Source organism: Ambystoma mexicanum, chromosome 9 (assembly GCF_040938575.1).
Source record: "Ambystoma mexicanum isolate Mex_15411 chromosome 9, UKY_AmexF1_1, whole genome shotgun sequence".
NCBI lineage: Eukaryota > Metazoa > Chordata > Amphibia > Caudata > Ambystomatidae > Ambystoma > Ambystoma mexicanum.
The window spans coordinates 382,866,351-382,892,500 of NC_090931.1; the positions used below are offsets into that span (position 1 = coordinate 382,866,351).

The window sequence follows — 26,150 nt, forward strand, 5'->3', positions numbered from 1 at the left end:
CAGTAGTACATTTTTTTAAAAGGGAGTGTATGAGTAGGCGCTCTGAATTTTAGCACCGAGACTCTACATTTCAACAGTAGCTCATTTTAGCATGCACGTTAGCATGGGTTTGAACGGCAATGGGGGCCCATGGGGTGAAACTTTGGACCCGAGTGAGGCTCAGGCAGAATTAAATAGATGTCGATGCACAGAGCACATGATCGAAATTGCACATTGCTTCAGGATGATATTTCAATGGACTAAGCTGCACTAAAAATAATACCAATATAAACATACTAACTCAACGCCAGTTAACATGCAACTGAATCCCTTAACATTTAATGCAAATAAGTCCATGTTGAAATCGGCTGGAGGTGGATTTGCATAATGAGAATTGGTCATGTAATGGGCAGGCTGAATTTGCACTGATAAATGTGAAGATCTGTTCCACTGAAGCAGGAAGCTCGAGGAGAGTGACGGGGATGTAATAAAAAAAGGGTTGAGATGTAGTAGTTTTCGGTCATCTTCGGGCACTGGGAAATGAAAACAGAGGCAGACGAAAGTCAGTGCTAGCAGGTAGTCTGATGCTGAAGCAGTGCTTATCTGAGTGACCCTGGGTGAAGCAGGCGGAAAGGTTGGAGAAGATATCTATGCTAAACTAAACTGAACTGAACCAGAAATATCGCCATCATATCTATAAGTTTAAGTGAAGGGCTGCTGTTTTGAGTGAGGTCAGGCAGTTCCTTTTAGGTGCTGTCCCATTTTTAATGTGCATGTAAAGATGCATTTGTGTTGAAAATCCTCTTTTCTAATGCTATTGCCAAGGACCATTGGAAAGACTCGACACTGCTGAAAGCTATTGAAAGGTATTCGCACTGAAAAATGTGGGCATTAACTTGCATATTTTTATTTTACGATAAAAGAAAACATTTCAAAATAACCTGTAGTGTTATTGCATTTTGCTGCATTTAGTCCCTTTGATTTGATATACACAAAGATGTGCGCAGTAAGAAATACATCAACGTGAAGTAGCTGCCGTGAGCTGTGTAGCTAGAGAGTCTCGAAGAATGCAGTATTTCAATTGCATGCCTACCAATTGTTGAAAGTCAGACAAAAAGGGCATAGTGTGGAACTTTACATAATATACCACAAGGTGGCAGGAACCATTCTTCAAGAGTACCAATTCCAGTATTTTGTTTTTAGTGAACCTAAGCAATATTCTGAAATTAGTCTCATCACTATAAAAATAGCCTGAGTTACCACAATACAGTACCAAGAATTATAAAAATTACCACCATAATAAAATATACCACGAGGTAATAGGTGTAACCCAGAAATATACAATCCCAAATTAGGTTGTAATTTCGGTAGTATCCCATAATTTTTGAGTTGGTACTCACTTGTGTTTATATGACGTGCATAGTACTTCCCCAATTTTTTTGGGGCCCAGAGTTTACATTTACAGTGCCTAGTGTCCTGGTTTCTCTGCACCATGTGTCTGCTACAATTCCCCCGCCATGAATAGCTTTGCTGCCCAGTGTCCTCTTACAATTAGTTAAAGGGCCAAATGGCCTCATATATGAAATCGTGCAGCCCTTGGTGTGACTTCAGAAAGAAGTTCCAACCTGTGTCTGCCTTGGCTTGCTATTGAGACAAGCCTGTCGACCCTAAAATACCCACTTGCTGCCCCCATCCCCACCAACTCTTGGCAAACCGCATATAGCTGAGATTAAACTCCCATCTCCACTGGCCATGTGATTTTGTATACAGCCTCACCAGATGCCCCCCAATCAAATAAATCATTACAAGAGAAATTCCTTTTGCAATACGTAATATAAAACCTTTTAAACTGCTTTCAGTGTAAAGAAATACCAGTTTGAATTATAGAAATCATGACAGCTAATATATATAATAATGCGTTTATAGGGCTTACAACGTGAAAGCGCAAAATACTGTAATGGTGCGCAGCAAACTCTACGTAAATGCCACCAATCTCCCAACACCCTTTATTTAGAGACTCGGTGCCCACATTAAATTGCGTTGATCTGTCCCGCAAGTGAGGGCATGCCGCCTGGCACAGGCACTACCACTTAACAAAACTTTTTTCCTGTTAGAAGTAAGCTTCCCAAACATTCCCCTTTTTTCTCAATGTGCTGCAACTCCTCTGGGCATCGCAAACAGTCTATGGGCATAGGATATGGTGGGGATAAGGTGGACAAACCCCCCCCCCCCAATTTTAAGTGGGGGATACAATGGCATTTATCTCCCCCGTTTGTGTGTCTCTCTGCTGCACCAGTTTGTGTGCTGCAGAGTGTCCCTGTGCAGTGATGCATGCAAACTTTAGACTGACGTTTGCACGCAGTTCAGACACTGGCATAACAGGGGCCCCCTGTAGTGCGGGGGGCCACGTCAACCCCATAACGTGTGCGTGTCCGAGTATTATGAAAGGGTGTGAGTGTATGGTGAAAGGGTGCACACAAATGTATGGATGGCTGGGTGTGGGAATATGGTGAATGGTGTGTACAAGCTCGTGTTTAGGGGTGCAACAAAACCTACATTTCGGGGGCTAATCCTTCAAATGTTGGGAGACGCGCCAACTTCATGGGTGGTGGGGAGGGGCAAACTTATTTGTGTGAGGGCATCTAACTTCTTTATGCATTTTAATGAGACTATTCTAGTGCAGCTTGAACGTTACACGTAGTTGACTCTCCTTCAAGTAAAAAAAAGCACCCATTTATGGACTGCTGTGAGAATGAGCAGTCTCCTGTCCCCCCCTCTCCCCCTTCCAATGACTCCCCTGACATGCAAGTACTAAACCCACATGATTTCAATTGCCTAAAATAAGTGGCATTTGAATGCAGGTACTAACAGTGAAAAGCTTTACGTTAGTAATTGCTGGGCCCTTGTTAACAGTGAAACCCAGGTGCCGTTTAACATCTGTTCTGTCCGGCAACTGCTCTGAAGGTCAGCTAGGTTGAGTGACCATAGCCCAAAATTACAGAGGGGTTGGAGCGAAGAGGGTGCTGAAGCCCAGTCATCTCAATGGTGTTACGCCACTACTTGTGTTTAATGCCTTGATTACTTAAAAATAATCATTACGCCTTGCCCTATTCTTCCTCGTACTTGTGTATGAGGCAGTACTTGTGCATGAGGCACTCTGCCTCATACACAAGTACTGGGATGAGGTAAAGGTACACGAGGTAATGCCTGACTTAGCTACTGGTAATCTTCATTACTCCTAGTCCCACTCTTCCTCATCTCAATACTTCCCTTTGAGGCAAGGACCCTCATATGTAAGCTCTGGGACAAGGAAGAGGGACATGAAGATAATTCGGGCCAATTAGCTGATTCTGGAGGATGGGGTAGCAGGTGGGAGAGGGAATGTGTGGGGGTCGGGTGTGGTGCGATAAATCATAATGGCTGTCCATGTCCAGGCTAAGCAGGTATGATATGTGCCATTAGTGCCTAGAGAGGAATTTTGTCATTACCCAGTTTGATATGACAAACTGCTGATAAAGAAGACCTGCTAAGTGCAATTACCTGGCTAGACGCATTTGGGTGCGTCCAGTCTAGCCGTTTTACTGTGGCATTGTATATTTTCTGGACATCTGTGATCAAATATGACACGAGTCATTTATAACAGGCCTGTACACTAGTGTTTGTAGGCACGACAAGGGAGGGAAGAGGGGAGAACAAGGCAAACAATATTACTAGGCCTTGTGTCATTCAGATCGTGCAAGTGCGAGAATGAGGAATGGGGGGGTGGGGAGGAGTGCAAGGAAGAGGGGAGGGGAAAACAGGGCAGTAATGCTCCGAGTGGGTGCAGCCAGGGCAGCATGGCTCTCGGTAGTGAAACGAGAACAAGGGATTTATAGCCCCTTTGTGCGGGGTATGCCTGGAGACAGTGCAAGGGTGACTGATCAAGAATGTCTGGACTGGATGCTTGGCTACCCTCAGTCTCACCTAGTCTGTAAAGCCAACTAGTAGGTCAGCAGGGGATGGAGAGAGAAAGCAGAGGAGAACGTTTTGAGCTGCTTCTGGAACTTCAGGTGGTCCGCTCAAGTCTGAGAGGGGCAGGGAGGCCATTCCAAAGGAGAGAGATCTACCCCCCACTCTCTGCCTGGAGAAGCGTTTAACCCAGACAGTTGGAGGTATCTGGGGTAAGGGCTCGAGAAGGAAGGTATTTTGGAAGAGAGCGTTGGATGTAGTGTGGGCCCCGGCCCCAGAACGCCTTGTGGACAATGCAAAGGTTCTTTAACTTGATCCTTGCAGCCACGGGGAGCCAGTGGAGAGATTTCAGGGCTAGAGAGATGCAATCCCTCAGCTTGAGGCCAAGGATAAGTCCCTCAGTCGTGTTCTGGATTAGTTGCAGAGGGCGGAGTGTAAGGCAGATTGAGAAAGGTTGTTGCAGTAGTCCAACCTAGAGTGAAACAGGGCTCTGCAGACAGTGAGCTTCTGGGGGAAAGTGAGAAAGGGAAGAGTCCCTTTGAGGAGCAGCTGGTAGTGGGACTTCTTGTTGACGTCAGATATGAGGAGAGAAAGGTTTATCTCGAAGGAAGAGGGCCCAAAGTGGGCAGCAAGAGTGAGAGGGAAAGCAGGGGCAGGGGTCCCAATGAGAATGATCTCCATCTTACTGGCATTAAGACAGATCGTTGGAGGTGCACCAATCCTGAAACGCGGATACAGTCAGGAATGAGCGAAAGAGGAGAGGAGCCTGAAGGAAAGCCGAGTGTCAAACGCATCACACTGAAAGTTAGAGGAGAAGGTAGAGATCAGGTGGACCAATGGGGCCAAGTAGAGGTTGAAAAACCTGGGTTAGAGGATAGAGCTCTGGGGAATGCCACAGGTAGAGAGAGGTGGCAGATAGAAAGGGACCAAGTTGGACCTGGAGGGGCAGTCCATGAGGAAGTAGGTTGGCCACTCCAGGGCACGATCCTTGATGCCCAGGTTCTCACGTAGTTGATTGATCAGGATGGCGTGGTTCACTGTCAAAAGTAGAGGAAAGATCTCAGACTATTAGGACAAAAGGAATGCTGGAATCAAGGTTAGAGAGCAGATCTTCACGGGTGTTCAGCAGAGCAGTTTCCATGCTTACGGCAGCTCTAAAGCCAGACTGATGGTCATGGAGACATCCAACAGATTCAGTGTGGAGAGTAAGCCAGCTTTTCCAAGAGTTTACCCAGGAAAGGAGTGATGGAGATTGGGCAATAGTTCACCAGGCAGGTAGGATTGGCAGACGGCTTCTTGAGGAGTGGGTCATAAGGGAGTGCTTAACGGGAGAGGGGGAACATTCTAGTGGCAAAAGAGTGATTTCAGGAATCAGCCAAGGCTGGAGCGAGGGTGTCATTATGGTCCTTGATGGTTCTAGAGGAGCAGGGGAGCACAGTGGATGGCACTTCAGACTTGTCTAGAAACCTTGTCAGGTGTTGTAAGAGATAGAGGAGAAAGGTGGAGGAGAGGAGGAGGACAGCATATCCTCAGTTTTAGCAGTGATGTGACAGGCCAGAGCCATATAGAGGGCCTGGGAGGGAACAGGAGGGGTGGGACTGCAAGAGGATTGACCAGTTCCTTACAGATTTTAAAGATTTTGGCTGTGTTAGAGGCCGCAGAGACCCAGGCTTTAATGTGCGCTCTCTTGAGGAGTGCTATTGCTTCGACTGGCTTTTTGGTGCAACCAGTTTGCCTAAATGTGGCCTGGGATGCTTTACTGTAATGTTATGTGTCTACACTAGTCAACATTGTGCAGCCAGTGGGACATGTTTTCAATATGGCATGGAATTTTTAATAGCAAAGCATTAATGTTCCTGTGCACTGTGGGTGACTTGCATGTATTGGATTGGCATTACCCTAGCATCAGCCAAGCTTACGCTCTCCCCCAATAATCTAATCAACATCTACATAGTATACAGACCTCCCGGACTCCAAGCTGACTTGCAAGAGCACCTCTCCCATCGACTCAGCAACAACATTAAAAAGTCCTCCAAAAGCCTTCTATTAGGAGACTTAAATTTAGGATACAATGATCCTAAGGATAAATCCGCTGCAACCCTAGCTAAAGAACTTGCAGACTTGTGTCCTCACCCCTACTCACTCCAAAGGCTGCACCCTTGATTGGGTCATGGATCACAACTGTGCATCCAACATTACCTCAAACACCGCCCTTCCTTGGACGGACCACACATGCATCGAATGCCTCATCCCCACCAACCCTAAACCTAAGACTCTCAACCACGCACCACCTGCCACAATAAAAAAAGTTCTAAAAACTCAACGCAGACAACTTGCGCCCTCAAAAGGCCCTGCCTAGCGCCGCCTTTCTCTCAGGACCCAAATATACCCTCACCAATGCCATAAACTCTATAGTCCAACTTGAAAGTAAGGAAACAAAATCATTTCACTGCAACTCTTGGTTCTCGGAAGAACTCCAAACCCTCCAGGCTCAAAAGCGCCAGTCGCTTAAAAACTGGCAAACGGATCTGAGTGATCTAAATAAGAGCCTCTTCAAACAAATAGCCCTCCAATATAAAAAAGCCATCTTAGCAGCAAAAATCAAACTCCTTCAATGATAGGATCTCAAAGGCGAAATCCCAAGCTAAAGAACTATACGCAATCTTTAATGAATTAGACACTCCTCTTGCTACCGCTGACGAGATAACTAAAGACAAAGCCTGGTTGCCAGCATTCAGTCCGCCAAGCTCAACAAAATTTCATCCAGAACAAAATCCAAAACCACTGCAAAGCCCTCCCAAACCAAAAAAAACAACCCCCCTACACAAGACAAGTGTAGTAATCTCAATCACGCTCAATTCTCCTTCAGAAACATCACATAACCCGAGGTCCTTAATCTCATCAAAAACCTCAAACCATCCCTCTGCAAAGCAGACATTTGCCCTCCCAAAATCATCAAGGAATGTACCAATGACCTAGCACCCCGGATTACTGCCTTCATTAACGCATCTTTCCAAACTGGAACTGTCCCAAACAATCTCAAGGAAGCCTGGGTGCGGCCACTTCTAAAAAAGGCCACACTTGACCCAGCGCAACCCAACTACAGACAGTCCCATTCCTCCTAAAAAATCCTGGACAAAGCAGCTCACATCCAGATCCAATCATACATAGAAGCTAACTCCATACTAGGCAAAATACAATCTGGCTTCTGTGTCGGGCATGGAACAGAATCAGCCTCATTAGAACTAAAAAATCAACTCTCACAGATCATGGACAAAGGCAAACCTGCCTTGCGCCTCCTCCTCGATCTATCAGCTGCTTTTGACCTGGTAGATCACCAAGCACTCACCACCCACCTCATCCATGCAGCCCATTTCTCTAATCAAGCAGCATCCTGGATCACTTAGTTGAAGGAAGAGCTCCGACACAGCTAACGCAGATCCTACCACTATAAACTGTGGTGTCCCCCAAAGATCTTCTACAGCTCCCACCCTCTATAACCTCTTCACAAAACCCCTTTTCAACCTACTTTACTCCATGGGTGTTGCATAACTATGCAGATGACACTCAAGTACTTTTACCCCTATCTGGACTATCACCAAGACGCCACTGCCCTTCACAACATCTATGCCACTATCCAAGCTTGGATGGCAATCAATGGCCTCTGTCTTAACGGGGATAAGACAGAAATTCGCATCCTGGGCCAGACAAACATTATCGAAACCAAGTCCCCAATACAACAACTTCAACATAGACAACTCAACCAGCTCCGTATCATCCTCTGTCAAGACTCTAGGTGTTCACATTGATGCAGTGTATCGATGAACAAGTCAGCGCCATAGCCTCTGCATCAGCTTTCAGCACCAAACTCATCAATGCCATTAAACCCTACTTATCCACCCCCAACCTCTTGGCCATAGCTAGAGCAACTGTAGGAGCCAACGCCCTTCTAGCTGGCACCTCCGCCAAAAAACATTCAGACTACAAACCACACAAAACAATGCCCTCAGAGCTGCCATGAGCAACCCTAGAAGAGACCATATATCCCACGCCAGATGTGACGCACGGTGGCTCCAGGTCAAAGACCGTATTACTCTGAAAATCCTCACCTTCACTCACAGGTGCATCAACAAAACTGCTCCAGCATACCCATCTGAAGCAATATCAAGGACCACATCCACTCGCCCCACCAGAACTCAGTACACCAGCCAGCTACATATACGACGCATAAAGAGCCACAGCGGGAGGTCTAGGCTTCTCCTATATTGCACCGGAACTCACTCCCTGCCACCCTCAGCGCTGAAACTTTCATCTGTCTTCCGCAACAACCTCAAGGCCACACTCCTCAACTAGCAAGTGGAGGACTGCCTCCTCCACTTCTGCCATGTATATTGTAATATAACAAATGTAATATAACTATATTGTAACCTGTATATTTACTGCTAATGACTATGTAATAAAGTAACTAAGCTTTGTACTGTAACAAGTGCCTCAATGTCCTCTGGCTGTTGTGCGCTATATAAATACAAATAAAACCCTACAAACCAATTGCAAACACTGACTTTAGCCAATTTCTCAGAAGATGTGCTGTATATTGATTAAAACATTTATATATTTCTCCTAGTACAGTGTGCGGCATACCCCTTCAGCAGTATGTTTGTGCAAATGTGATCATTTAGGCCTGCCAAGAGTGTGGCATGACCTGTGATTTGTTGTGGAGATGGCGGGCCCCTCAGCATGGCTCACAGGGGGGCCCCCACATTTGGTGTTACACCACAGAGTTCAGACAGACAGCAGCAGTGCCGTGGCCAAGGTATTGGTAATGGTAAACCAGATTCTTAACTCTGCTGCCTGCTGTCCAGCTAGCTCATGCGTTCCCCTCCTCCTACCCCTCACAGCTGTGCCTGCGCATTTGGAGCATCATGTGCCCAGGCCGGCATAATGCATGTGCCCCTGTGAGTGCTCAGCTTCAGAAGCCACTAGCCAGGCAGCGACGCATGCTCCCGACTACCGACAGCTTGAGAGAAGTGCGACTCTGCCAACTCGACCTCCTGGAGATGGAGTACTGAGGAGAGACCTCGCACTTACTCAGCCTACTAAGTAAGGTAAGTCAAAGTTGCCCCAAGCAGGTGTGTTTTCGTACAGGGTGCCACAGTGATGCAACTCTGCCCGTTTATAATTCAGGAAAAACAAGCAAGCCCCTTAATTCGACCCACTTGTTAAATTTATTGCATGCAAATTAATTAATATTTCCCTGGCTTTCCTGTCTGGTGCCTTTAAAGCTATATCAACTGCTGATGTCACCGAGTGGGTGGGGGGGTTGTGCAGCACGGTTTCTCACCACACAAACCTGTGCTGCTCGTTCACACGTCGTGGTCTAAGCAAAAGATTGTGCACAGCTGTGAAGTGCCCCCCCATGTCCTGTCGGACAACCAGGCTGGCATCAGGTGTTGGGGAGGAGGATTTAATTAGAGGGAACGAACGAGTGACGTCATAGTTAACACACTGCACGTGTTAACTGTATAAATATGATATTTATACAGTTAACACTCGCGGCACGTTAAAGTTGAAGGAGCTTCTAGTGCTTACTCAGTGTGGCCCACCCCATGCAGCCTTGCATGCCCCCGTGGGCAGGCGGCATACTTGCCAACATTCTGTGATCAAAAAGTCTAAGATGTAGGATTTTCCAAGTTTCAAAAATAATACTTAGCATAACAATGACATCAGAAACCATACATTGTTGGCACCACTGGAGCATTCTAAAATGCACAACCCATCAAACAGAACAGATGTTGAAATGTTTGCAATGGATAATTTTGAATGGTAAGTTAACACTAAAGATAATTACCCACCTTCAGAGAAGGTAATCGCACAGAGCTGGTAAGCAATGTTTGTCACTCGCTGTAGCATCAGCCGGGGTAGTACCTATTACTGCAGTGGAGGTGTAACACTGAACATGGAGACTGATACCTTCCTCAGACTGATAGGCAGATGCTGTGCGATGGTGGTACGCACTGCAACTTGCCTTCACTGATGGTTAACATAAGCTCTGTCCCTGCAAGAATGCAGGGCAGAGTCATGTAGCTGTCAGGTCAGTGGATTGATCTGAGCCCGTCACTCAAATGTATCACATCAACCCACCGCACAGACAAATTGCCTTAGAGTCACAAATTACCTGCCACTGTAAAAAGCAGTAGGATCTGTCACCCAAATCTGTAGGCAGTGGGACTGCTTAAAAAGCAGTAGCCCTCCTACTGCCTAAATCAGTAGGGTTGGCAAGTATGAGGCGGTACACAGGCCCAAAACCGCTGTCAGTCTGGAGCCATGCTGTTAGTGGAGGGGCAGCCATTCCAGACCTTACACCCTGCCAGCCTCCAAAGAACAAACCTATGCTATCTTTGTCTTGGCCTTTACGCACTGTTCAGAAACATAAACATGTGTTTGCACAGGACCTGCCCCTATACGACCCCAAAGCAATGCACTAACTGGCAATCGGCTGCATCTTGCTAGCTGCATGTCCCCGACAGTCTGGTTGTAGCATTACTGCGCTTCTTGCTAGGAAGATTGTGAGTTTTGAATCCAAACTTCTCTCTGCAAGGGGGCAGTGTCTTTAGCCCCAGACGCACAGCCACCACTGTTACATCTATCCATGGACAGATGGGCATACAAGCTTCTTCACACCACCACCCCAACCCTCCTCCCCTGCACCGCCGCCAGGGAAAAACATCTTTCTTCCCAATCCAACAATGTCATAATGCGCACCCAACAAGTATTAACCCCCACACACAAAAATAAATACTAGCAAATATTGTCAATTTAAGCTAAGCTCCCAAAGATAAGCTGCACACGTTAAACCAGAACACTGCACTCAAACTGTCATAAAGGGCATCACCCTATCACTGCACATCCCAAAAAGCCAAATTTACACGGCCCCATTTCAATATATATAAATGTGGGTGAAGTTAATTAATGTGAGCGGTTATGGGGGTGAGGCTGCACAGGGTCTCATCCGCATATACATATGCAGTGAAACGTGATAAACAAAAACTTAGTGATCACAAAATTATGGACATAAATAGAAATTTCTGGTTGAATGCACCACTTTGTTGATAACTTTTAAGTTACTTGTCGAATACATCAAATATATTTCAAAAAATATTCTTGAACCACACATTTGTGTCCCAACAAATGTCATGGTACTACAGTTAGTCTTTTTGGGACACATGTAGCTCAAAAGTTAAGTGGTGCATTCATCCTGGAATTTCCACTTCCATACTCAGATAACACGCCCAAAGTGATACAATAAAGAAATGCTGTGCCGTTTGTGTTACCAGCAACAATCAGTAGTACTACAGTGCTAATACTAACATGAGACAGTGCCCATGACATGGCCACTATGAGCAGCAACCACTTGTGCCTTCTCTCTCATGAGTGGGGTATTATTTCACCCTCTGGTCAGATAAGGGTCATCATTTATGGGCAACAATAGTCTGCTACCCTTCAACACCCAACTCCTGCTTGGTGAAGCAGGTGAACTTTAATTTCTGTTGTTCATACATTTCCATTAAGTCAATTACTTTTGCAACAGTGCAGCCCTTCTCAGCTTCTAGCCCACTATGCAGGTGCACTGAATCACGCAAGGCCTAATCAGGGGCATTGCTTTCAGAGCCCACTTGGATTACTTATTCTGCCGACGTTTCATATCGGTGCCTTCCTGTCCTATGTCGCGTTCCTATGTCTCAATTCTTTCAGCAACAGCAATCCAGTGAACCCCAACCCTCTTTCCTGGGCAGGTTGTAGACAGTTCCCCGTTTATAACTAAAGTGCAGGTGCCAAGACCTTACGGGGAAGTAGGAGTTTGTGCTACCTCTGCGCAAGACCCACAGGCGATCCTGACAGCAAGGCTCTCATCTTGCCCATAGAATACGGCAACAGATTCCTCTCGGCTCCTCTCTACCCCCTTTAAAAGGACTTTGTGGCACCGTGTGTAATCACACGCTCTTCTCAAAACAATCACACTCACAGTGCTGCCACACTGGTCGTTTTTCACAGGCTTTCACTCCCAACTCACCTTCTCTACACAATGTTCTACATCATAATTAAGGCCCTCCCCATCAAGAAGACATCGCCAGAAGCCTAATAATCTAACTGCGCCATGAGGCTACCATCCCACTGAAAGCTATGCCCAAGTCAGGCTGGAAATCTCTAGGTGTAAGAGAGAAGGCACACAAAGCCCGTCTTAACTGTATGACCAAGGATTTAGCGTGCTCTCCCCAGTTCTGTCAGACAGTGGGACTGCAAAGTGAAAAGGGTAGAAAGGGTGCAGAGGACAGAAAAAGAGGAGCAAAGGAGGGGAGCGATGGGAACAAGAACGGAGTGCAGATGAAAGATAGGGATGGTTTGCAGCACGGGGTGACCAGTGTGTGCAGGGGACAGAGGGGTGCAGGAAAGACCAGAGCACAGGACAAGCCAGGAATAGTGGGTGAACACGAAATCTTTTTGGGACAAGCTATGCTCAGGCCAGGAAAGCCTTTTGGCCTGGGAAATGGTAATATTTTTACATGAACTGAGCCTTCTGAAGTAAGACGCCAAATCAAAGGATTTTGTACTCTGAACTGCTTTTCTTTTTCTTAATTTTCTTCTGTTTTCTTTTCTCTTGTTTTATACAGTGATGATATATGCGATTCAACACATACTGCTATTTTAAGTCGAGTTCTTTGACTAAAATCACAAGAAATTTAAAAAAAGCGCAAAGTCCCAAGGTGTCCCCTTGCCCCCACCCCCCCATATTTTATGGGTCTCCTACGCCCCTGGCGAACACCACACAAATAATGAAACACCATATGTATTCAACTGCATCAAATGACCGTGCAACCCTCCAAGCCAAAGGGGAAGCACAGTGCCTGCCATACACTACAGTGGACCATAGCCTTCTGATGGAATGTCTCAACGACCCACAGCGCCTATGTATTTACAACGCATTGACAGACATGTGTGGTGCCACTGATCTGGAGCCCAACTAACATGTCTACCAAGGTTGGAGGGCAGGACTGCAGGAGGGCCATGGGCCTTGATAATAAAGCCCCCCCCCCGCCCCCCCGCGTCTCGGGGACAGCCCATGGAATACACAACCAGCCGAATATTACACCAAATACCCTCACGCAAAGCCACCTGCTGTAAAACGCAATGGTAACCTTTTTAATAAACCCGTCTGATTTACCAGCAAGATTTTAACTTACAATAAACCATCCATTAAGTCTCCCTCTCCCACCCCATCTAACACACGGTCGTGGCGGCACAGGAAACAAATTACTAAAGATTAATATCTCCTATGTTTCCATGGAATTGTATTTAATGTGTGGCTTGTCTGATCTAAACTCTCCCAACGCTTCACCCGCCCAGTCGTAAGCGAATTCCCCACTACGAATGTATTGAAATTACCGGCCCCGGATCTCACCGTGGGCTGAGGTGAGACGCAAACCTAGCTTCCATGGCGCCTGTATTTCCTCTATAGCAACACCGTCGTTCATAGGCAGTACATATACTGCAAGACTTGATTCGTTATGCTGAATTACGGTGCATGCTTGTATTTGTGGGCTTAGTGCGAGGAGCATGCATGTGTATATACAACAATTGTGCATGTAACTGGAGGTGGGGGACGGGGGGCAAGCAGATATGGCACTTCGTCTTGTTCGTGATGGGGGTCGGGGAGCAAGGCGGCCCACAAGGGGGCCTGCCGTCTGCACCAGGTGCCTGCCCTGCACCCAGGTGTAGGGGTTCGATGAGCGGCTACACACTGGGAAGCTGCCACATGGGAGCAGAGGCGCAAACGAGGGAGGAAAGAAGGAAGGGGGTAAGGAGGAGAAACAGGGGAGAAAGTGGTGGAGAAGACAAAGAAGGGGGGCGAGGGGTGCAGGGGCGAAAGTATGCAAGGCGAGAGATGGAATAGCTGCTGATCGCGCAAGGGGGATGATGGGAAAGTGGGAGGCTGGGCACCGGGGCCTGGCCTGCTGTGGCGGGCGGGGCCAAAGCACCGCCTGTGAAGCGCCCCCACCCCTTCCATACTCACTGCCTCCGTGCTGTGGGGAACAGGAGAGCACAGACATTGCTGCCCTGGGCCCTTATATAAGCGCCTCACTGGCCCCGCGCCCCTTCCGCCACCTCTAAGATGTAAGAATCGGGAGAACCCGTGACAAAGCCCAGCTGCCAGGAATTTGCTTCGTGTTACAAAGGACGAATAACGCGTTTTTAAAAGACAGACAACGGTAACATGGCAGATGGACACGGGAATAATGGAGCTGCAGTTTTAGAAATACCACGGGAAGAAGCATTTCAGTTGGTGCCAAGGGAACATAGATTTTGTGAAAGGGCAGCACCCACGCATTTTGTTGTTTGATGCGCTTTGCCGCAATTACACGGCTTTATCCTCTGCACACGCGTCCACTATTCCCATCACCATCCCGGCATCCTGTCTCCTTTCTCCCCCGCAGAAGAGCGCCCCTCCCACCCCCCTACAGAAAGCAGAATATTGTGGAAAACCAGCATGAGGCTGAGGAGTGGAAAAGCAGTATCACTACATATTATCCCCACCAAAAATATCGCCATATATATGGTCGTCAGGAATGGCCATAGGTGATATTTTTTGGGGGGGATAATTTTGCGGGTTTTCGGGAGCGGGGGCAGCATGTATGACCCCCGCTCCTTTAAAAATAATGCAGAGGTTGCAGGGGTGTTCCCCGCAGGTTCCATGCCTTAATATCGCCTGTATGGCGATTTGCGGCGATATTAACACATGGAACTAGAAAAGCGAGAGGGCAAATGAGTCAAGATGATTTGCCAGAGATTTGGGAAGAAGAGTTGCTGGCCTGGAGAGACTGCTTTCCCTCGTCCTGGCCCTCTGCTTATTTTTTTAACCTTTAAAAGCCTTTGAAATGGTTTACCCTACCTGCCTCAAGAGCTAACCGGTGCCGGTTCTACTTCAATCACACTGTAAGGCAGGCCTGGACTAGCAGCACTTTGCCCGTATGTGTCCCAGGCCCAAGGCATGCCTTGCATGATGTCCTTGGAACCTGAAGTCACAGCAAGAGACATCCGTTAGGTATGTCATTCACGGTACGTTTCACACATTAGAAAAGCGTTCCTTGGAGATTCATTTGATAGTCCCAATAATCCTCGTCATCTGTAGTGTATGATGGGTTGAGTTGCCTAATGCGCAGGTGGTCTTTAGCTAAGAGGGCGACTCTGCCTCCTCTTGAGTTTAACATATCACTCCTGAAGGTGGTATAGCCTGGTGGGATGGCGAGGGATAGGGCAGGGCCAGAGGCTGCGTGCAGCCAAGTTTCTGAGATGGCGAGGGCTTCGAGATCCCCTACTGTCAGGAGGTCATGGATGTCTAGGGCATGAACGGGAAGTGAGCGGGCATTGACCAAGGCTAGATTGAGAGCTGGTCCAGGGGGTGGGGGGTCTGCAGTGCCAATTCAAAACATTTCATCAGCATTAGCAGCAGTATCATAGCGAGTAGGGGCAACATCAACACACATAGTAGCTAGCTTAGCCACTCATTCTATACTTGAACAATGTTATGCATGGGGGTAGCATCATCACCATTAGCAGCAGTACCATAGCGAGTAGGGGCAACATCAACACACATAGTAGTTAGCTTAGCTTTATTCAATACATTTACATTGTTGTGAATAGGTACATGTGACTTTGATGCGATAGAGGCAATAACAGTGCCAGTGAGATTATCATTGCAAATAGGGTTAACTCCCTTATGAATAAGGTCAGAACCGGTCAGAACCAACATTAGTATATGAGTACGAAGTTGTGAGTGTGTGTGGCGGTGAGGAGAAAACCTACTAGGATTTGTAGTCTGAGCTGCAGGCTTGTTCCTCAGAGTGTGAAATGGATTGGAGGGATTTGTATAGGATAGCAATGGCGCCTACCCTGCTGGTTTTGTTATTGTGGGGGTGCATTTAAAAGCCCCAAATAGAAGTCCCTTTCACATGAATAGCAGGATTTTAAACACTGAAACAAAAACGGCCTGGCATTTGGTTTTGTTTTTCAAGTTAAATTAAAGAGCAATGTGGAAAGGGGCCTACCTGTCATTACCAATAAACAAACAACATTTTAATTTACAAAAGGAGGAATCAAAGATCCCTGTCACGTGGGAAACAGGATTTTTAAACATTGAAAACAAAAACAGCCTGCACATGTGTGTGCAAATAAAAACGGTTAAAAAAAAATCAAAAGTGAAATAAATATCACTGCTCACAGAAAAATGTCAGGAAAACAAAATATGATTTGCGGGGGGACCAAAAGCAATGTGTAGTATGTTTCACCTACCAAAACTCCAGTGACATTCGAAGAGCCATTTTGTCTTCGTGAAAAAAATGTCAGCCCAAAACGGACCATTTTGCTGGCTGTGGGCAAAACTTCACAAGGAAAATGCCCACTCCCAGCCTGGATGTCAGATCTCCCATCTAATGATCAACCACAATAAAAATGTCCTGCTAAAGGTGTCAAAATTCAGTGTTCTCCAGACCTGCTGGCTCTGAAAGCATGGACTTCTAGAAAAGTCACCCTTAGCTGGACGACAACTAATATGTGTGACAATGGGGGCACCCACTTCAAAGAGCAAGCTTCAAGCACAATGGAGACTGATAAAGGTATAGGCTGACCCAGTGAAAACAAATGGCCGGAAGCAGGAGCAGGACTATTTGTCCCTCATGAGGAGTCACAATTTATTTAAAAGGACTATTATCATTTAGGCCTTTTTCTCAGCCATCATAAGGCGGATGGATTTCATCTATGTACCATTTTTTATGTAATATCCAGGCGATTTCGGGGATATAAAATCCATCTTCCTGTGACTCTGGGAATTGTAAGGACCAGTTAAACTAGGTTTTTGGCTGATCTAAACATGTTCCAAATGTGAGCATTGGTGAGCGGGTGGAAATTGAAATGAGGGATATGCTTAATAACTTACATTTTCATAAATGTTGTGCTTTTTTATGGAAACCGCAGAAAGGTGCCAGACGGGCATGCCATATGACACAGATTTGGCGGTCGTTTTATCTAATTTCCCATGATTAGCAGAGACAGAAAATATGTTTAGTTTGGCAGTTGGTAGTAAAATTATGAAGTTGTGATACATAACTAGTTTTTGGCAAAAAGTTGAAAGGAGAACAAACGGCGATGGCAAATGGGAATTGCCATATGTTGCTTCAGACCCCTCAACCAATCCTTTTTTGGAGGCTGGGTTTGGGAGGAGAGAGAAGGGTAACTGTCCAATCCTAGTGGCAGGGATAATTGCAGGGTACCTCCCATAGACTGTAAAATTAGTGGTGTCATTGCTGCCATATAAGGGGGACTGCACTAGGACAGAGGGACAGAAAAAGAAGAAAGACAGGACAAAGAGACCGACCATCAGGAAAGCTGCTGAAAGTTACCATCTGACAGCTGGAAGGAGACACCAGAGAAGATTGCTGAGAGTGCATCTGGGTGGAGCTGTCAATCTCTAGGAAGGCTTCAAAGCTGACTGGGTCCTATGGTGGAGGGTGGGAGGCCATCTTTTAGAGTGTAGTGACCAGACCCCTGCCCTATCTTTCCAGAGTGTTCTGAGATGCAGCTGGTTTTCCTGAACCTCAAACATATTAATTAAATTAAATCCCCATTTGGCAGAACCTTTTCGGGTGAATTGTTAAAAATCAATTATAACAAGGCTCACTTCCCAGTGTGCGCTGAAAACTATATCCTGTCATTTAATTGGTTAATCCTTGTTGTCCAGCTGACCCCGACCTCTTTAAGGAAGAGGGGTGTATTTGTTCTTAAATCAGTCCAACCTTTTTATCCAGCTTCCCCAACATAGGCCTTTCAGTAAGGGGGGTATGAAATCCAAAATTCCCCAAAGCATTCCAATTTTTCTGTCTGACTTCCCAACCTAGACCAAAGCAAGGAGTGGGGGGTTCTGAAAAACAAAGCGATAAATCATCCTGTGTTTATTTTAAACCAAAAGTGTGGGTAAAATTATAATTGCCAAATGTATTTTTACCGATCTTGAAATCCTACTGCTACCCCTTTAAGCCTGCAGGAAAATCAAAATCGCACAACATTACATAAGTGCCTTTGTTATTTATAAGTGTAATTATTTTATGAAGTGAAATTTACAGAAAGTAAGAATTGTGAATGTGTTCTTTTCAACTCACATATAGCCCTCAGCTCCTCTTAATGTGCCCAAAATAAAGAGCACAGATAACGACAAGATAGGAGTTCATCCTTTAAAGGAATTGAAAGCAGCAATGGGTTATAGTAATCCAACATATGAACCCCCATTTTACAGTAGTGATGACAGTCTAGAAGAGAGCAAAAAGAAGGAAGACGCCTGTAAGTTCATACGAGATAAGGATGAAATAGGCTAGAGATTGAATACATTGACAGGCATAGACCGAGAAATTAAAAGATGGAAAGGAGAAAAGGATAGGGCTGATGAGGTAACGCTCGTACAGAACTAATGGATGGGAGGATTGATATTACTCAAGTTAGATGGGAAAAGCATTGAGGAGGTTAGACAATGAGAAGACAAAGACCAGCAAGAAAAGAAGGATAGGGAACTAGAAAAGAGATTGAGGCAGGATGAGCAAGGAAGAAAAAGCAGGGATCAACGGGAACAGATATAGAGAAGAACAAGAGAAACATGCAAAACAGGCAGAAGAACAAAGGAAGTACGACACGAGAAAGGAGATAGAAGAAAGAGATAGGAGAGAAAGAAAGAGAGAGGAAGAAGCACAAAAAGTGAAGGAAAACAGATTACAGAGGCGGAGAGAAGAAGAAGAACACAGACAGGAAGTGAGAAGGGAAGAATGAAGGAAGGAAGAAGAAAGGCCAAGAAGGGATGCAAGAAAGCAAAGGGAAGTGGACAAAGAGATAACACAGAATACAAGGCAGTGAGGTCTTGATGCCAGTATTATTCTTACGGAACGAATAAGATCAGGTGATGAAATACAGGGGAAATTGGACACGACAAGTGAAGTTGTCCTGATGAGAGAAGGAAGTCAAGAAATGTCTAAAGTAACACAGGAAGTGAAAAGATATGATGCAGAAAGGGTTCCTAGTGATTGTTTCGAATACAAAGGTTTCGAATGCCAAAGTTTTGAAAAAAATGCATTTTTTTTAATGGGGGGGTCACCCCTGACCCCTGTTTTTTTACCCCTTAAAACCCATTATTGTAAAAAAAAACTTTACCTACAAAACAAATGCATTTATTCAATGCATTTTGTTTCAAAACTTTGGCATTCGAAACTATGTATTCGATACAATGCCTGGATACCTGCAGAAAGTATAGGGGAATGGATTGATAAGGTGTATCAACAAATAAGGCAGGACAGCGAGTATGGGACTCGAGGGAGTAGCAAAACGATCCCCAATACCTAAACTACCGGATGCAGAGAAAAACATGTTTAGTGATGAATGAAGAGCACTGTCTTTGAGCAGATTACATTTAGATAGTGAAAAGGCGGATGATGGTCATACTACTTGGGGTCTAGCAATGTCAGACAAGGAAAGAGAATTAGGTACTGAGACAGAGAGGTAGGGTATGTGCATCCCCTGGGAAGTCAACAGATGGATAAAGAGGTAAGATGGTCTGATCTGGAACACCCTAAGGAAAGGACACAAGATCCTGTACCATATCCTGAGCTTCCCTGAAGATGATTGAGTAGTGAGAGAAAAGAATCTCCAACTTATTTGAATAAGCTAAGGTCATTACCTGCAGGAAGGCAGATAGGGACGATTACCCCTGCATTAGGTAACAGTACCCCTTGCTAGACAATGGGGGAGCAGGACCGCAATATATTCCATGGCCTCAGATGGACAAGAATAACTTAAAATGTAAGCTCCCTGGTTTGACTTCGGGTGCTGGGAAATGCATATCCGATTTAGAGAAAATGACAGAGAGAAACACGCTGGCCATAGGAGACATACAAGATCTATAGGCAGCTATTCTTGGAGAGAGAGCTGACATTTGGAGACAAGCAGGGTATGCAAGTGTGACAGCACAAACCACAGCGCATGATGGAGCGCCATTTAATAATTGTAGAGCAGATGTTTGGAGGGCTCTCAGGGTACAAAATCCTGATACATCAGATATGGGTGCAATTATGACACGTAAAATGAAAGAATATGAAGACCCTATTGTTTATTTTCAGGATATTCAAGAAAAATGGCAGCTTGAAATGCGTGAACCATGGGAAAAAACAGTGGCACTATTCTATCATAGTTTGTTTTGGGGTTTGCCAGAACCGGCACAGAGACAAATGAAAAAACAAGTAAGGATGGAAGCGAAGCCATGGGCGTAGATACAGTTGACTATCGTGCATCATTGCCAATGCTTACAGGAGGAGAATAAAAAGAAAGATGAGAACAGAAAGATTGAGGAAGCTAACTTAGTTCAGAAGCAATTGTCAGCATTTGGTATAGAAGGGACAGTATTGACAAGTGGAGAAGGAGTAGGAATGCAAGAAATAATCGGTACGTCTCAGGTGAATAATGCACACCCAATGGATCAAAGTGGGTATGGGTTTTGGCCACGAGGAAGAGGTGTAGGCTTCAGAGGAAGAGGAAGCAGATTTCAGAATGCCCAAGGCGGACTTCAAAATGCCCAAGGTTGATTTCAAAATGCCCAGAATGAAAGTCAGAATACTCAAGGAGGGTTTGCCAGAGGGCCAACTCCAGTATGTTGGAATTGTTGGATGACAGGGCAGATTGCGCGTTTATGTAGAAGCAGAGGAAACTCGCAACAAAATGGACAGCCTTTAAGGGGGGGGCAGCTTATCCACTACCATACAGCACACAAACATGAGAGGGCTTTGCCCAGGATCACACATCCTATCAGGCACAGGTACCACAAACACGGCAGGCATAGCAACAGGGGTCGGTGCAAATGCACCCACCACAAGGGCAGTCACAACAAGCACCCATGCAAACACAACAGAATTCAAACACAGGGCAAATACTAGCAACTAGGATAGGGGGTGTTGCAGCGGTGGGAGGAAACCCATTCACGGGGACAGGGATGAATTTTTACCCTCAATAGGATAGCTCACAGGGTGACTTGATGTGTTCAGTACTATCAGTAACACCAGACCCCCGACGCACCAAGGGTCGATGTGATGATAGGCAGAAAATTCTTTTATTTTCTTGTGGACACTGGGGCGACGCGCTCTTGTATAAGAGAGGGAAAATATCCAATGTCATGTATTGCCATGAATGCTCATCCGTTCTCTGGAGCTACGAATTTAGTTCCCTTTACTGATAAGCTACCCGTTTCCATGGGGGAATGTGACATGTCTGTCCCCTTGTTATAGAGATTTCATGACGAAACATATTATGACGATTTCATTCACGTATTAGGGAATAGTGTGCTCCACTCCAGGAAGACACTATTTAAACGTAGGAGAGTTTATATTGGCATTTACAGGGCAAATGGCTTTACGAGGAGTCCCCATAGATCTGGAAGTCTTCATGTAGGGGTGAGCATTTTATCAACATGGTTACCTTGATTAGTAGGGAAGATTGTGAGGATACCTGATGAGTTCTTATTCAGACCATAAGTAGGTATGGATGAGGAAGAAGGACAGACTATTACTATAGAATTGGAAGCAGCTATAGTACGAGGTGAAATAGCAGAGCTTGAAGGAGTAGATGACAAAGGCACATCATGGAGGACAGTGATAACTCTTGAGGAAGGATACAGATGAAGATATAACAGATGAAGATATGTTCAGAGATGAACGTATAGACGATGAGGTAGTATTTTTTATAAGCATTACATAATGAATAAATATTGAGAAAAGGGAAGTCCCACAGTGAATGGCGATAATGCTGCAATGACCAGCATTCTTTCAGAAACACCTAGAAAAGGTGCCAAGTGTTCTTTGTACTATGGGCCCATATGATGTAGGCCTATTTAAGGGAATAGGCTAGGTTAAAATAAAACTCAAGCCAGGAGAAATTTTACCACAAGCAAAACAGTACCCTATGTCTCGAGAAACTGACTAGGGCATATTTGAGACTATTTCAACACTGATGAATTAGGGAATCCTAGTGCCATCGGAAACTTTGTGCAATACTGTGGTGTATCCGGTTGAAAAATCCAAAGGAGGGTCATGGAGATTTATCCAGGACTTGTGCCCTCTTAATCAGATGGTAGAAGCTGAGTTTCCATTAGTTCCTAATCCTGCAACAATATTATGTAGCATTCCAGCTGAAGCTAAGTATTTCACGGTGATCGATTTGAAAAATACATTTTTCTCGATCCCGTTGCACAAAGACTCACAAGACCTTACTTCCTTTACATTCAGACAAAAGAGATTAAAACATACTTCTTGTTTACTTCAAGGGTATCGTGAGTCCTGTAAGGAACTCATGGTGGCAACAGTAAGACAGACATGAGTGCTCACAGTTCAAGGGTATTTATTGAACTATAAATGCAGGGTGGAAAAACGCCCAACCTAAACCTAAATCTGAGATGGGAGCAAGCGTCGACCATCAAATGAAAAATAAGGCAGTCCTAGTTGCATTGTGTCAAAATAAAAAGGCCTATACTAAGAAAAACAAAACCTATTGGCAATTCCTTACAACTAATTAAAGAAAGAGTTTGGGATAGGGTATCAAAGTAAAGGAAACAGAGTTCAAATAATAAGCCAGGATTTGATTGCCTTGAGGTATCCCTTCCCCATGTTTTTAGCACGGGACAAGGTGGGACTTTGGAGCACAGCACATGTGCAAGCCTTTCCAGCACGAGCTGACAGTTCTGTTCCAGCTATCAGGTTCTACGAGGTAAAGTCTCTTATCAATAAAAGTCTCTTTCCTTCGAGGCCCAATGCGTCCAACAAACAAACACAAAGTTCTGCTTCACGTAGACTTTGGGTGACGACTTTACCTCTGGGTCCCCCTCCTCCGGGTGCAGACCTTTCACAATATCACGTTCAACAAATTCACAAACAAGTTCCCTCCTCAGTGAACTTTGGGTGATAGCTTTCCACCCCTGGATATCCCTCGACTGGGCTCTGATCCCATATGACATGGGGTCACTGTCCTTCCCCTTGTCTTGCAATACTTCTTGCTTTCACAAATCTTAATGTCTTTTTAACCAGGTTTCCCTCTGCCGGGTTCACTCTCGCAAACTTTTCTCATATACAGTTCATGTACTCACTTTTCACCATGCAGGATTTGCTTCCCTTGATTTCTCAACAGTTTGTCGGTCAAAGACCTTCGATTGTACAGGGATTTTGCTAGACCTCCTGTATGACCACTTTGACCTATCTTGGCTGCTCTCCTACGGCCTTCTGCTATCTGTAGTCGTAATCATCATGGGATTGACCAGGGTTACTCCAGACAGCACCCACGTGGTGCCGGTTCCCTCTGCAGCTGGTCTTCCCTTAACACTTGTACAGTTCTTTGAACTCTTCTTCATATGCCAATTTGCGACTTTCATTCAACACAGCCCGGTTCTTATCGGTTCTCTCTTCGACTCATTGGCTGTGTTGATCCGCTTGCATTCCTTGGATCTGGAGTCAAGGCCGGTACCATGGTAGCAGGAGTTTCCCTCGCTCTGGTTTATCAGCGTAGGCATGCTCCGTGTACCACTGACATCTACTGCAAGACACGTGTGCTATTGTCCATGGCCTTACGATTCCCTCTGCAGAGGTTTCACAGGTCTGATTTGAACAGGGCAAGGTTGTGTCTCTCCTTATCAGCCTCTCGATATTTGCTGCCTTTCTCCTCCTTTTGAACTGCCGGATCTGAATAGCTGTCTCTTTGTGCTATCTGCCTCGTTTGTCTTGTGCTCCACCTTTTATCCCTGTGGGGAAGTGAAAGGGCCGTGAGTTGTGCATGATTCAGATCTATTGCCTGACTTTGCCTGACCCTGGTATTGGCACACGGCAGGAAAATGGCCCTGGTGTTAGTTGTGGGGTGCATTTAAAGGCCCTAAACAGGAGTCCCTTTCACATGAATAGCAAGATTTTAAACAATGAAACAAAAATGGCCTGATTTTGTTTTCCTATTTCAAGCAAAATTAAAGAGCCATGTGGAAAGGGGCCTACCCGTCATTACCAATGGATAAGCAGCATTTTAATTTACAATAGAAGGAGGAATCAAAGATCCCTGTCACATGAAAACATGATTTTTAAACATTGAAAACAAAAACTGCCAGCACATGTGTGTGCAAATAAAAATGTTTTTTGAAAAAGTAAAAGTGCCAAAAATATCACTGCTCACAGAAAAATTTCAGGAAAACGAAACATAATGTGTGGGTTGACAAAGAGCAATGTATATTATGTTTCACCCACAAAACTCCAGTGACATTTAAAGAGCCACTTTGTCTTCATGAAAAAAATGTCAGCCCAAGGCAGACCCTTTAGCTGGCTGTGGTCAAAACTTCACAAGGTCATCTCCCACTTCCAGCCTGGATGTCACATCTCCCATCAAATGAACAACCGCAATAAATATTTCCTACTAAAGGCGCCGAAATTCAGTGTTCTCCAGACCTGCTGGCTCTGAAAGCAGGGACTTCAAGAAAAGTCATCCTTGGCTGGAGCACAACTAATATGTGTGACAATGGGGGCACCCACTTCAAAGAGCAAGCTTCCAATACAAAGGAGACTGATCAAGGAACAGGCTGACCCAGTGAAAACAAATGGCTAGAAGCAGGAGCAGGACCATTTGTCCCACATGAACAGTCACAATTTATTTAAAAGGAATATTATCATTTAGGCCTTTTTCTCAGCCATCATAAGGCGGATGGATTTCAAATATGTACCATTTCTTATGTAATTTCTAGGCGATTTTGGGGATATAAAATTCATTTACCTGTGACTCTTGGAAATGTAAGGGCCTGTTAAACTAGGTTTCTGGCTGATCTGAACATGTTCCAAATGTGAGAGTTGGTGAGCGGGTGGAAATTGAAATGAGTGATATGCTTAATAATGTACACATTCATTACTGTTGTGCTTTTTACGGAAATGGCAGAAAGGTGCATCATGGGCATGCTACATGATACAGATTTGGTGGTTGGCTTATCTAATTCCCCATGATTAGCGGAAACAGAAAATATGTTAAGTCTGGCAGTTGCTAGTAAAATTGTGATACATAACTAGTTTTTGCAAAAAAGTTGAAAGGAGAACAAAGGATGATGACAAATGGGAATTGCCAAATGTTGGTGCAAACCCCTAAACCAATCCTGACTTGGAGGCTGGGGTTGGGAGGAGAGAAAAGGGTAACTGTCCAATCCTAGTGGCAGGGATTATTGGAGGGTACTTCCCCAAGATTGTAAAATTGGCAGTGTCACTGCTGCTATATAACGGGGACTGCAATAGGACAGATAGACAGAAAGAGGAGAAAGACAGGAGGGCAGAGAAGAGACAGACCATCATGCAGGCTGCTGAAACTTACCATCTGACAGCTTTAAGGAAACACCAGAGGAGACTGCTGAGAGTGCATCTGGGTGGAGCTGTCTATCTCTAGGAAGGCCTCAAAGCTGACTGGGTCCTATGGTGCAGAGCAGGAGGCCATCTTTGAGAGTGTAGTGACAAGACCCCTGCCCTATCTTTCCCGAGTGTCCTGAGATCCAGCTGGCTTTCCTGAACCTTAAAAAGAGGCTTTCTATGTAAGTAGAACTGAGCCCTGGGAAACCAGAAGGTGGGGGAGTCTGCTTGCCTTGAATCCTTTACTTTTATAGTTGGTGTTTGGGCAAAACTGTGTAGATCCTTAGCCTATGTTACCAAAAATATTAATGTAATTATTTCCCCATTTGGCAGAACACTATGAGTGGATTTAGTTAAAATCCGAAATTAACAAAGCTCACTTCCCAGTGTGCGCTGAAAACTATAGCCTATAATTTTATTGGATAATCCTTGTTGTCCAGCTGACCCTGACTTCTTTAAGGAAGAGGGGTGTTTTTGTTCTTAATTCAATCCAACTTTTTTATCCAGCTTCCCCAACACAGGCCTTTCTGTAAGGGGGGGGGTCAATTCCCCAAAGCATTCCAATTTTGACTTCCCAACATAGACCAAAGCAAGGAGGGAGCGTCTGAAAAACAAACCGGTAAATCACCCTGTGTTTATTTTAAATGAAAAGTGTGGCCAAAACCATAATTGCCATATGTATTTGAACCAATCTTGAAATCCTATCGCTAGCCTTTTAAGCTTGCAGGAAAATCAAAA

General features: G+C 45.2%; 1 protein-coding gene across 1 annotated transcript in view; it reads right to left on the reverse strand.

The window, feature by feature from the left end:
• Nucleotides 1–14,150, reverse strand: part of LOC138488099 (myeloperoxidase-like) — a 106,228-nt gene extending 92,078 nt beyond the window's left edge. Inside the window, exon 1 of the mRNA XM_069614854.1 lies at nt 13,997–14,150. Within this exon, the coding sequence (XP_069470955.1) occupies nt 13,997–14,033 (37 nt within the window). The 5' untranslated portion in view covers nt 14,034–14,150. The remainder of the gene's footprint in view (nt 1–13,996) is intronic.
• Between the last annotated feature and the right edge of the window lie 12,000 nt (nt 14,151–26,150).